Source organism: Canis aureus, chromosome 8 (assembly GCF_053574225.1).
Source record: "Canis aureus isolate CA01 chromosome 8, VMU_Caureus_v.1.0, whole genome shotgun sequence".
NCBI classification, from domain to species: domain Eukaryota; kingdom Metazoa; phylum Chordata; class Mammalia; order Carnivora; family Canidae; genus Canis; species Canis aureus.
In genome coordinates, this window is record NC_135618.1 from 70,232,522 (window position 1) to 70,243,692 (window position 11,171).

General features: G+C 57.9%; 1 protein-coding gene across 4 annotated transcripts in view; it reads left to right on the forward strand.

Annotated features, from left to right (window-relative positions):
- The window catches only part of CUX1 (cut like homeobox 1), a 364,330-nt gene extending 353,174 nt beyond the window's left edge, over positions 1 to 11,156 (forward strand). For all 4 annotated transcript variants that reach the window (XM_077908115.1, XM_077908114.1, XM_077908113.1 and 1 more), the window contains 9 exons: positions 1,435 to 1,562; positions 2,673 to 2,739; positions 3,435 to 3,547; positions 6,578 to 6,694; positions 7,815 to 7,898; positions 8,564 to 8,620; positions 9,026 to 9,106; positions 9,909 to 9,973; positions 10,238 to 11,156. In XM_077908115.1, coding sequence (XP_077764241.1) covers positions 1,435 to 1,562; positions 2,673 to 2,739; positions 3,435 to 3,547; positions 6,578 to 6,694; positions 7,815 to 7,898; positions 8,564 to 8,620; positions 9,026 to 9,106; positions 9,909 to 9,973; positions 10,238 to 10,307 — 782 coding nt within the window. In that variant the 3' untranslated portion in view covers positions 10,308 to 11,156. The remainder of the gene's footprint in view (positions 1 to 1,434; positions 1,563 to 2,672; positions 2,740 to 3,434; positions 3,548 to 6,577; positions 6,695 to 7,814; positions 7,899 to 8,563; positions 8,621 to 9,025; positions 9,107 to 9,908; positions 9,974 to 10,237) is intronic.
- The last annotated feature ends 15 nt before the right edge of the window (positions 11,157 to 11,171 follow it).

Sequence of the window (11,171 nt, forward strand, 5' to 3'; positions counted from 1 at the left end):
TCCCCTCGGCACCAGGCGCCGTGCACACCCCCCGGGGATGACGGCTCCCTCTGGCCAGGCCCCTCCCCCCCGCCCCACCGTAGGTACCTGCCCCTCCAACCTGTCCCTTCTGTCCCCACGGCCTGAAGGCTGCACCCCAACCCTGCCACCCACAATTCTCCCTCGGCGACCTGGCCCTGCCCTTGGGACCAACTTCTCTGAACCCCACCAGGGACCCCTTACTTCCACCACCACCACCTACCTGCCAGGTATCAATGTCTGAAGGAAGAGGTCCCCTTGGGGCCTGACCCAGTGAGGACCCTGCTGTGGGGAAGGGCGTGGACACCCCTGGGTTTGGTCCCAGACCAAGAGGCTCCATTCTTCATCTGTAAAATGGGGATCACCTTTTCTGACTGATTGGATGGTCGTGACATGTGTAAAGAGCTTGGCGTGAGGTGGGCACCAGGAGATGGAGCAGGTGGGGGCGAGGTCAGCTGCCCGCCACCCTAGCCCAGGATGCTAAGCGCGGCCAAGGCCAAGCGGGCCGGCGGGTCAGCAGGCTGCCAGGCGGGGGACAGACGCCTGCAGCCTTGGGCATTCCTGGTGCCACAGTGCCCCCTGGTGGCCGTGCGGGCTCCCCCACAGGACAGCGCCTCCACCACCTTCCCTGTGGCCTGAGCATCTAGAAATGAGGCCCCCCCCCCCCCCCCCCCCCCCCGGGGGCTGCTCCCAGGTGCCTGCTGTCTGCCCTGCTACTGGCTGCTGACGGCACCCCCCAGGGCCTGGACTGGGAGACTTGCCCAACATCTCCCGTCCCCCAAAAGGACAGGAAAGTCTTCATACAGAATTATTTTGGAGTGGCTTTTGTTGCAAGGACGACACCTGCCACTTGGGTGGGGGAGGGTAAAGACTGTGAGTCAGGGGGTTCCTGGAGGGGCCACCCCACCCCCCTTGCTGGGCTGGGGCCTCCTGGGGGAGAGGCCAAGCAAGTCTGGTGTCAGCTCCAGAGGCGAGACCCCTCACTCCTCCTGCTGGATGTAAAGGGGGCCCTCCCACCCCTGCCTGCACCTCCTTCTCCCCTACTCCTACCCCTAGGCCTCCTTCTGGTCGTTACCCCAGGGCATCAGCCCCTGGAAGAAACTTGGACTTTGCTGGGTTCCATCCCCCTGCCTGGCTTGACAGAGGCAGCGTGAGTCCTAGAGAGGGCAAGGGGCTGGCCAGGCTCCTGCTGGTCATGGCAGAGCCAAGGTGGACCTGTTCCTCCTGAATCCCTGCCCTGCGCCCCTTCCCCTCCTAGAGAATTTCAGGAGCCTACTGAGTTCTTAGGGCCAAGAGTGCCCTGCGGCCGAATAGCGATGTCAGGCAGTGGCACAGGCTGCGGGTGGAGAGGCAGGTGGGAAGGCACCGGCGGCCACACCAGGCTCCCTCTGACGGCCTCGTCTCCCTTTGGCACAGGGCGCTGCGCAGAGCTACAGGTCCACGTCACTGAGGCCATGGCCACAGCAGCTGAGCAGAGGGACCTGATCGCCCGCTTGGAGCAGGACCTCAGCACTATCCAGTCCATCCAACGGCCGGACGCCGAGGTGAGCCACCCCCCACGCGGCCCCCTCACCCCCCGCCCCAAGCTTTGAGCTGTGTGAAATACAACTTCGCAGGTTAACTGGCCGGCAACTCCGGCACCTGCAGTCCTCCTGCCCCAAAGGCCCGCCAGGCTGTCCCCTGCAGCCTTTGAATGTTGCCTGCACACTTTACCACAAAGGCCTGGGTCGGGAGGCCAGGCCACGGGCGTGGGGACAGGCTTCCTCGGGCTGGCACAAGGCACCCTGTGTCCCCGCACCGGCTTGAAACTCCGCCCATGGAGCCATAGGCAACAGCAAGGCAAGATTACCCACCCATCCCACAGCTAGAGGACCTGAGGCCCGGGGATCAGGGAAAGCTGGAGGCCACAGCACCCTTGAGGTCGCTCTGTCATCCACCTCATTTTCTAGATGAAGAAATGGGGCTCTGAAAGAGCAGCGGGGCTGGCCCAGGCCACGGGGCAAGCTGGCTAGCAGGGTCGAGTGTCCCCGTGACAGCACCACCGCTAAGCTCCCGCCTTGGGGTCAACCCAAGACCCAGCCTTCCCTTTGTTTTTGTTTTTGGTTTTTTTATAAATTTATTTTTTATTGGTGTTCAATTTGCCAACATACAGAATAACACCCGGTGCTCATCCCATCAAGTGCCCCCTTCAGTGCCCACCAACGAGTCACCCCCACCCCCCGCCCACCTCCCCTTCCACCACCCCTAGTTCGTTTCCCAGAGTTAGGAGTCTCTCGTGTTCTGTCTCCCTTTCTGATATTTCCCACTCATTTTTTTCTCCTTTCCCCGTTATTCCCTTTCACTATTTTTTATATTCCCCAAATGAATGAGACCATATAATGTTTGTCCTTCTCTAATTGACTTACTTCACTCAGCATAATACCCTCCAGTTCCAACCATGTCAAAGCAAATGGTGGGTATTTGTCATTTCTAATGCCAGCCTTCCCTTTGGTGGCCCATGTGGGGCATTCCTTTCAGGCCTCTCGTGGCCATTGGTGTGCCCAGTCCCGCCACCAGACCACCCCACCTGTTCCTCACCCCCCATTTGCTTGGCACCCTGAAAGAGTGCATGCAGTGGCACATACGGAGCAGCCACCTCCTCCTCCCACCTGCAGGGTGCAGCTGAGCACGGCCTGGAGAAGATCCCAGAACCCATCAAGGAGGCCACGGCCCTGTTCTATGGTAAGGAGGGGCCAGCCTGTCTCCAAGGCAGGGATGGCAGGGCGGGAACAGGGAAAGGAGGAGCAGAGGTGCCAGTCTGAGTCCTGATCCCTAAAGAACACTCCCCTTCCTCCCAGAAGGTCAGGGCCCCCCACCCCAGCAGTGCAGCAGCAACCAAAAAGAGGGGGCTGGGTCCCCCACTTACTTTTCTGTGCCTCAGCTTGACACCCCCACCTAGGAACCTGGCCTCCCTTGTCCTGTCAATGGCTGGTGGGTGGTGGTCAGCTCCCCAGGGAGGCTCAGCACTGCTGGGGAGGTGGCCTCCTCTAGTATCAGTATGGAGGAAGAACCGGGGGCTGCTGCTGGGCCCGGACACTGGAAGGGGGCTCTCACAGCTTCCCAGTACTTCCAGTGTCCCTTTGGCTCCCCAGGAGTGGGGGGCCTAGTCTGACAGATGCAGGAGTCTCAGATCCAAGAATAGAGAAATGGGGGCCTGGGACCCTGAGACAGTATGGGCAGGGAGCCTGCCTGGGCCCTGCCCTCCTAGGATCCCTATTCCCCTGGACACCTCTTTCCATCCGTGGCCTCTCAGCACCTTGTGCTCAGATACCTGTGCCTTCTACCTCTGGCACTTGGCCAGAGCTCCCTCGGAGCTGGGGCTACTTGACCTGAGGACCCCCACCCACCACCCCAAGCTACTCTCCCCTACCTCCTAGGATCCTCGGCACCGGCCAGTGGCACCCTCCCTGAGGGCCAGGTAGACTCGCTGCTCTCCATCATCTCCAGCCAGAGGGAGCGCTTCCGTGCCCGGAACCAGGAGCTGGAGGCTGTGAGTCACATTCTTCCCTCCCTTAGACCCCTGGGACCGGGGGACACAGTAGGGACACACAGGCCTGGGAGAGAGAGACATGTCACAGGCCATTAAACCACAGAGGGGTTAGATTTGTTCTGGCAGTCAGGGAGGGCTTCCTGGAGGAGGTTATGCCATGCTGGGCTTTGAAAGAAGAATCAGACGCCCAAAGTAGAGGAGACTAGGTGAGCAGAGATAGGGGACCAACAAGTCCAAAAGGCTGGGCCAGGGCTGCCCGAATAAGACACGGAGTGCTCTACTGCCAGGCTGGGGTGCAACCCGAGGATTTAAGCAGGGGAGTGACATTCAGAATGGAGCATAAGAAGGGTCACTCGGTAGCCAATTCAGGACAGAACCTGGCCCAGGAAGAAGACTGGAGAGTGGTCACCATCGTCCAGGAAGAAAATATCTAAGTCAAGTGGAGGACTAGAGACGAGCAGGTTGGAGAGAGAAAGGTCTTTGAGCCCTGTAAGGAGGAACAATCTGGAAGTGCTGAGGAGCTCTGGGGCACTGAGAGAGCACCCGGTTGGGGGCCTTCCTGGAGGGGCGGTCTGCAAAGGTGCCTCGCAGATTCCCCAGAGCCAGCCCAGATCCTCCCTGAGCTCTCCACGCCCCGAGCAGGAGCCAGGGAGGTCTCCATCCTTCTCAGAGAGTCACTGCTTGAGCTGATGATGGAATTTCTCAACTCTTCCTCTCCAAACCCGCTGAGCGCTGGTGGCGGGCCAGGCCCGGTGCTGGTCCAGCGGGACCTTCTGTGACCTGGGCTCCAGGGCAGATGGCTCCGCCACAGCAGGGACTGGAAACACCCACACCCCCCTGAAGGACTAGGACAGCCGCCCAGCGGGAGGCTAGGCAGCCCTTATAAGGGAGGCCTTCAGACTAAATGGGAAGAAAAGCAGTTTATACTATTCTACCTTTTGCTTTAAAAATCTAGGGGTTTGGGATCCCTGAGTGGCTCAGTGGTTTGGCACCTGCCTTCGGCCCAGGGCGTGATCCTGGAGACCCGGGATCGAGTCTTGCATTGGGCTCCCTGCAGGGAGCCTGCTTCTCCCTCTGCCTATGTCTCTGCCTCTCTCTGTGTGTCTCTCATGAATAAATAAATAAAATCTTTAAAAAATAATAATAAATAAAATAAAAATAAAAATCTAGGGGTTTTTAAAATCAGGCACTGACTTTTTAAAGATTGTAAACACAACGTAAAATTTACTGTCTTAAAAAAAATTTACCATCTTAACCATTTTTAAGGGTACAGGTCAGGAGCATGAAGTATATTCATGTTGTACAGACCTCCCCACCATCCGTGTCCAGAGCTTTTTTCATCTCCCCAAACTGAAACTCTGTTCCCATTAAATGCGAACTCCACATTCCTTCCCGCTACCTGTTCCTGGTTAACCCCCCTTCTACTCTCTGTCTCTGTGATTTGACTGCCCCAGGGACCTCATGTAAGTGGAATCATACAGCATTTGTCTTTCCATAACTGACTTATTTTGCTGAGCATGACGTCCTCAAGGTTCATCTGCATTGTAGCAGATGTCGGAATGTCCTTCCTTTTTAAGGCTGAGCAATATTCTGTTGTGCTACACACCAAGGTTGCTTTTTTTGTTTTGTTTTTGTTTTTTGCTTATCTGTGCATCCATCAAAGGACCCTTGTTTTATTCCCATCTTTTGGCTCCTGTGAATCATGCTGCCATGAACATGGGTGTACAAATATTTTTCCAAGCCTCTGCTCTCAATTTTTTAAAAACATTTTATTTATTCATTTGAGAGAGAGAGAAGGGGGGAGAGCAGAGGGAAAGGGAGAAACAGACTCCCCACTGAGCAGGGAGCCTGATACAAGACTCGATCCCAGGACCCGGAGATCTTGACCTGAGCCAAATGCAGATGCTTAACCGACTGAGCCACCCAGGAGCCCCCCTGCTTTCAGTTCTTTCAAGTAGATACCCAGAAATGGAATTTCTAGATCATTTGGTAATTCTGTGCTTCATTTTTTGAGGAACTGCCCTACTACCGTGTAATTTTTAGTCCTGTTTGAATTTTTTTTTTTAAGATTTTATTTATTCGAGAGAGAGAGAGAGCACACGCAGGGGAGAGGGGCAAAGGGAGAAGCAGACTCCTTTGAGCAGGAAGCCCAATGTAGGGCTCGATCCCAGGACCCTGGGATCATGACCTGAGCCAAAGGCAGACACGTAACTGACTGAGCTACCCAGGCACCCTGATTGAATTTTTTAACAGTATGAAGAAAACATCCACTTAAGCATTTGGATAAGCTGAAAAATGAGGTCCCCTTTACTTTGTTCCTGGATTGGCAAACATTAAAACCGCAGAGCGTCTGATTCCATTTACATGAAATCTCCAGAATAGGCAAATCAAAAGAGACAGAAAGATTAGTGGTTGCCAGGGGGTAGAGGAAGAGGGAAGGATGGATGGGTTTGGGGTTTCCTTTTGGGATGATAAAGATACTGTGGAATGAGATCGTGGGGATGGTTTCGTAACACTGTGAACATACTTTAAAAAAGTGAATCGTATACCTAAAGACAGTGATGTTTGTTATATGAATTCCATCTCAGTAGTTTTTCCAAAGGTTGATGATACCATAAACAAAACATAGGGATCCCTGGGTGGCGCAGCGGTTTGGCGCCTGCCTTTGGCCCAGGGCGTGATCCTGGAGACCCGGGATCGAGTCCCACATCGGGCTCCCGGTGCATGGAGCCTGCTTCTCCCTCTGCCTAAGTCTCTGCCTCTCTCTCTCTGTGACTATCATAAATAAATAAAAATTAAAAAAAAAAAAAAACATGAAGGAAACTCACCCCAAATCTGTCTTCTGCTTGGGGTGCGGTCACAGGAGGAGAGGGGGATTTGCCAACATCTGGAAGGTCAGGGAGATGGGCACAGGCAAAGAAGGGTTCCAGGTAGACGAGTAGTACCTGTGCCAGCCTGGCAGCCTCTCCCCCTACCCCTTCCACCGCGGGCCCTACCCGTACTCCTGCCCACCTGCCCACCTGCCCCCAGGAGAACCGCCTGGCGCAGCACACCATCCAAGCCCTGCAGAGCGAGCTGGACAGCCTGCGTGCAGACAACATCAAGCTCTTCGAGAAGATCAAGTTCCTGCAGAGCTACCCAGGCCGTGTAAGTGCCCTCCTCTGTTTCAGCCCCAGGTGAACCAGGCAAGGAGAGAGGTCAACCAGGCACTCCAGGGTGAGAGGGTCAGAGGCAGCGACCTGCCGGGAAGCACTGGGCCCAGAGGCGCCCAGAGGCCATCCAGCCTGCCCTGCCTGCTAGCTGTCCTCCCTGAGCTGGGGAGAGGCCCCCACAGAGGAGCCTTTGCGCAGGCTCATTCGCCAGAACCAGCCAGGAGGTGGAGAGGTACAGCAAGAGGCAGGGCTCACAGGCCCCAGGTGACCCCCCTCCATGAAATGGGAGTGATCCACTAGCTGATCCTAGGATCTGGGGATTAACTACAGGGCTCTTGAGCATGCAGGATAAGCCCTGGGGAATCCATATGTTTTAAAGTTACATTCTAAAAAAAAAAAAAAAAAAAAAAAAAACCAGAATTTGGTCCAATATCCCCCAAACCAATCAAGAAAACAGAATAAAACCCTGCTCACACTCCATTCTGGGTCTTGGCGGGCCCTCCCTGGCTTCTCTCAGCTCCCAGGCTTCACAGGGGACCCCCTCGTGGGAGGAAGCCCTTCCGTCACCCAGGGGAGACAGAGTGGCTGGTAGAAGCAGGAGGAGCAGTGACACTCCTGGGGGCCGCCTCCCTAGGACAAGACCTTCAGCCCCTGCTGGAGCCGCATTCAGGCCACCAGAGGGCGCCAGACTCCGCACAAACTAACATCGTACCCAGAGCCCGGCTGGGGCGGGGCGGGGCTCACCCCTCGGGTGCCTGCCTGCGCCCCCCAGCCACCCTGCACACTTCCGGACAACCCGTTACGGGCCCACTAGCCCGCGCTGCTCCCGTCCCGTCTGTGACGTACACTCCAGCCCCAGACCGGGCTTTAGTTCCCCGTAACCCCCCCCCCCCCGCCCCCCCAGTCCCAGCGGCCCGCGCCTGGTGGGAACTCCGGGAAGGGCAGTGAGAGCTCCGGCCGCGGCCCCGCCTCATTCATGCTGCCACCCAGACCTCCCTCCGTGCGCTGTGCTGATGGGGAAGCTGAGGCTCCCTGTGATCCTGCCAGTCCCAGAATGCCTTATCCCACCTCGTTCCTGCTGGGCCCTCAGTGACTGGTCTCTCCTGTTCCTACAGAGCGGCGGCAGTGATGACACGGAGCTGCGCTACTCCTCCCAGTACGAGGAGCGCCTGGACCCCTTCTCCTCCTTCAGCAAGAGGGTGCGTGAACTTGAGGACGCTGCTTGCTGAGCAGGCCGTGGGCGGGCTACCGGGAAGCCTGGAGGACCCAGCGGCCCACAAGGCCTCTCCTCGTGCCTCATGCCACCAGCCCTGGTCTGTTTACTCAGGCCCAGCCTCACCCTGCTCTCTGCCACACTGCCCCCCCCACACCCACTCCCAGACCACCAGGGCAGCCTCTATGCCCACTGTGGTCTTGTGGAGGCCCAGGGTGCATCCCAGGCAGGCCGAGGGTGCCAGGAACATTTCATGGCTATTTGCGGGTGTGTGATAGTGAGTGGGCTAATCCCACATCCACGCTTGTGGGTTAGGCAGGCAAGCAAAGAGGCCCCCCAACCTCCCTGTGTCACATGACCTCCAAGAGGCCTCATCTCAGGCTGGGGAAGCCTTGCAGGTGAAGACTTCCCACAGCCAGAACCTGGGCCTCGGAAGAGGGCTGAGGGAGGCAGCTCTCCAGAGGGGTGCTCACACAGACATTGGGCGAGCCTAGGGTGACCCACTGAGTGGAACAGGTGGAACTCATTGCCCTACTGAGTGGAATGAGTCACCAGGAAGGCCTCTGGCAGCTCCCTGGGGTCCCTCTCTGCAGCAAGCTGGGGTCTTTGGGGCCCCTTGGGGTTCTCCTCTCATCATCCCTCCCCCTTTAGGAGCGGCAGCGGAAGTACCTAAGCCTGAGCCCTTGGGACAAGGCCACCCTCAGCATGGTGAGTTCCCTCCTCTGTGCTCAGCTGGGACACACTGGAATGTCTGACTCTGGGCCTCCAAGGATACCTGCCCTCAGCCCAGGCTGGAGAAGCTCCAGGGACCCCACTCAGCCCTCACAGGCCCTGCCAAGAGTGGCTGTGGGATCTAGAACAGGGACCCTACCCCCTACAGGACAGCTCCTCTGAAAGCACAGTTCTTGGTAGGTTCTGGAATTGTGCTGCAGGGGGCGCCATTTACTGGAATTCCTGTGGCGCAATTTCCCAACCTACAGGGTGGAATTGAGACCTGCTGCCTGCCCTTCCTTCCTCTTGCTGCCTGGAGGCCCTCTCTGCAGGAACCTGGGGCAGCCCTTCAGGGGTGGGTGAGGCCTGCCCCATCCCCACACCACACTTTGTTGCTCCCAGGGGCGACTAGTTCTCTCCAATAAGATGGCGCGCACCATTGGCTTCTTCTACACACTCTTCCTGCATTGCTTGGTCTTCCTGGTGAGTATCCAGGCAGGCGGCCAAGGGTGCCTTCACCTTGCTTCCCGTATCTCCAAGGGCCTATTACTGTGGCCTGGCGTCCTGGGCCAACCCAAGTCACATTCTCGGCTACTGGCCACCTCTCTCCCCTCCAAGGGGCCAAGAAGGCCACCCATCTGGCCCTGGGGCTGGGGCTGCAGCCCAGCCGCTCTGTGGGAAAGGCCTGGCTGACTCCATCCAACCCAGGGCCCCATCTGGGAAGGGTTTGGGAGAGGGAATGGCCCCTGTGGAAGCCGGAGGCAGGCTGGAAAGCAGGTCTGATTGACTCTACTAAGGGACAGCCAGGTGGGCTGCACAAGCAGGGCTATCTTGAACCGAATCTCCTCGAGTGCAGAGTGACCGTCCAGTTGGGCACAGTGCGTGTACAGGCCTGGTGATGTCTGCAAGTCCACTGAGTCAGGGAGGGTAGGACATGCCCATGGAAGGCTCCAGCCTCAGGAACTCCCCTCCCCAGCAGGGCCACAGTCAAGATGGCCTCTACAGGGTTGCCCTGGGTTCCAGCTCTGACCCCAGGGCCCAGCAGGTCCTGGCCCTGCCTGTGGCACACACAGCGATATTAGGGACAGTATCTCCAGATCAGGGCCAGTCTGACCATGTGTGAAACAGGCGGGCACCGGGGCATCTCTTCTGAGGCCCTCCTGCCCTGGGGCCTGGGATGTGAGAACCATCCTGTGCCACCAGAAGGCCAGGCCCAGGGGCTGGAAGGGGACTGAGGAGGGGTGGCGAGTCAGGCGGAAGGCTCACTGTGTCTCTGCCCGGCCAGGTGCTTTACAAGCTGGCGTGGAGTGAGAGCATGGAGAGGGACTGCGCCACCTTCTGCGCGAAGAAGTGAGGATGTCACCCAAGTCCCACCACAGCCCTGCACTGAGCCCCCCAGCACTGCCACCCCCCGACCCCCTCCTCTGTTCCCCACGCCCAGCCCTCCACCATTGCCGCCCGTTCTGCCCCTGCCCCGCTCCCCAGCACCAGCCCTGTGTGTCACACGGGGGGGGGGGGTGGGGGGTGGGGGGGTCTCCATGCCCCCTAGACACACACACGCACACTTCTCTCCTTTTTACCCTTGGTCTCAGCAAAGATTTCTATCCCTAACAGGTTCGCAGATCACCTACACAAGTTCCACGAGAATGACAATGGAGCAGCAGCCGGGGACCTGTGGCAGTGATGTCCCCAGGGCCTCCCTGGCACGACCATGATGGCTGCATCCCCCACCCCTTGCTTGTTCAGCTGCTTCTAATGATTTAGACTTCCCTAGAGAATTCCCCACAGCAACTGTCCTTGCCTTCCACCCACCAGTGCCAGGGGCCCCAGGTCCCCGTGGGCCCACCGGAAGAGAATGTCAGCTACATCAGGCCCCCAGGTCCAGAAAGCCCCCAAGGCCCAGCCAGGCTGAGTCAAAACCCCCTGCAGCCCCATCTTAGGCTGCTGACCTGGCTTGGGACCCACCCACAGCCTGACCACTAGCCCTGGTGGCAGTCACCTCCCATCACCAGCTGTGATGCTGATTCTGGCCATCGTTAATCCAGTTGGGATTCCCGGGGCCTCTCTGTGCCAGATCTGGAATCCCCTAGGGCTCCCCTAGAATCTACCACCACCATCACCACCCCACCTCCCACCCTGAGACAGACGGCCCTTCCTTACAGGCCAACAGGCTTTGAGTCCTGCCTTTGTCACCACCCCCACCCCACCCCAAGAAGAGGGGAAGCCCCAGAGGGCCTGGGATAGTTTCTGGTACCTCCTCCCAGCCTCTAGACCCACTGTGAGTTTGCTTTCTTCTTTAGCAAGATATTTTGGCTTCTAGGCAAGGACAGGTCTCCAGTGAGCCCTGTGCCCCAGGCTTTTCAGACCCAAGGACTGGTCTGAGGGGCCTAGGTGCTTCTCAGCCAAGGCAGAACTGGCCGTGGGCCATCCTAGGATGGCCACCTCGGGGCCACTGGCTGATCCTCCTCATAAGTTAGATTTGCGCTTGCGTGTTTAGCTTTGCACATTTCAAATAAACACATGGTTGCAGCTATGCTGGTGCCCACTC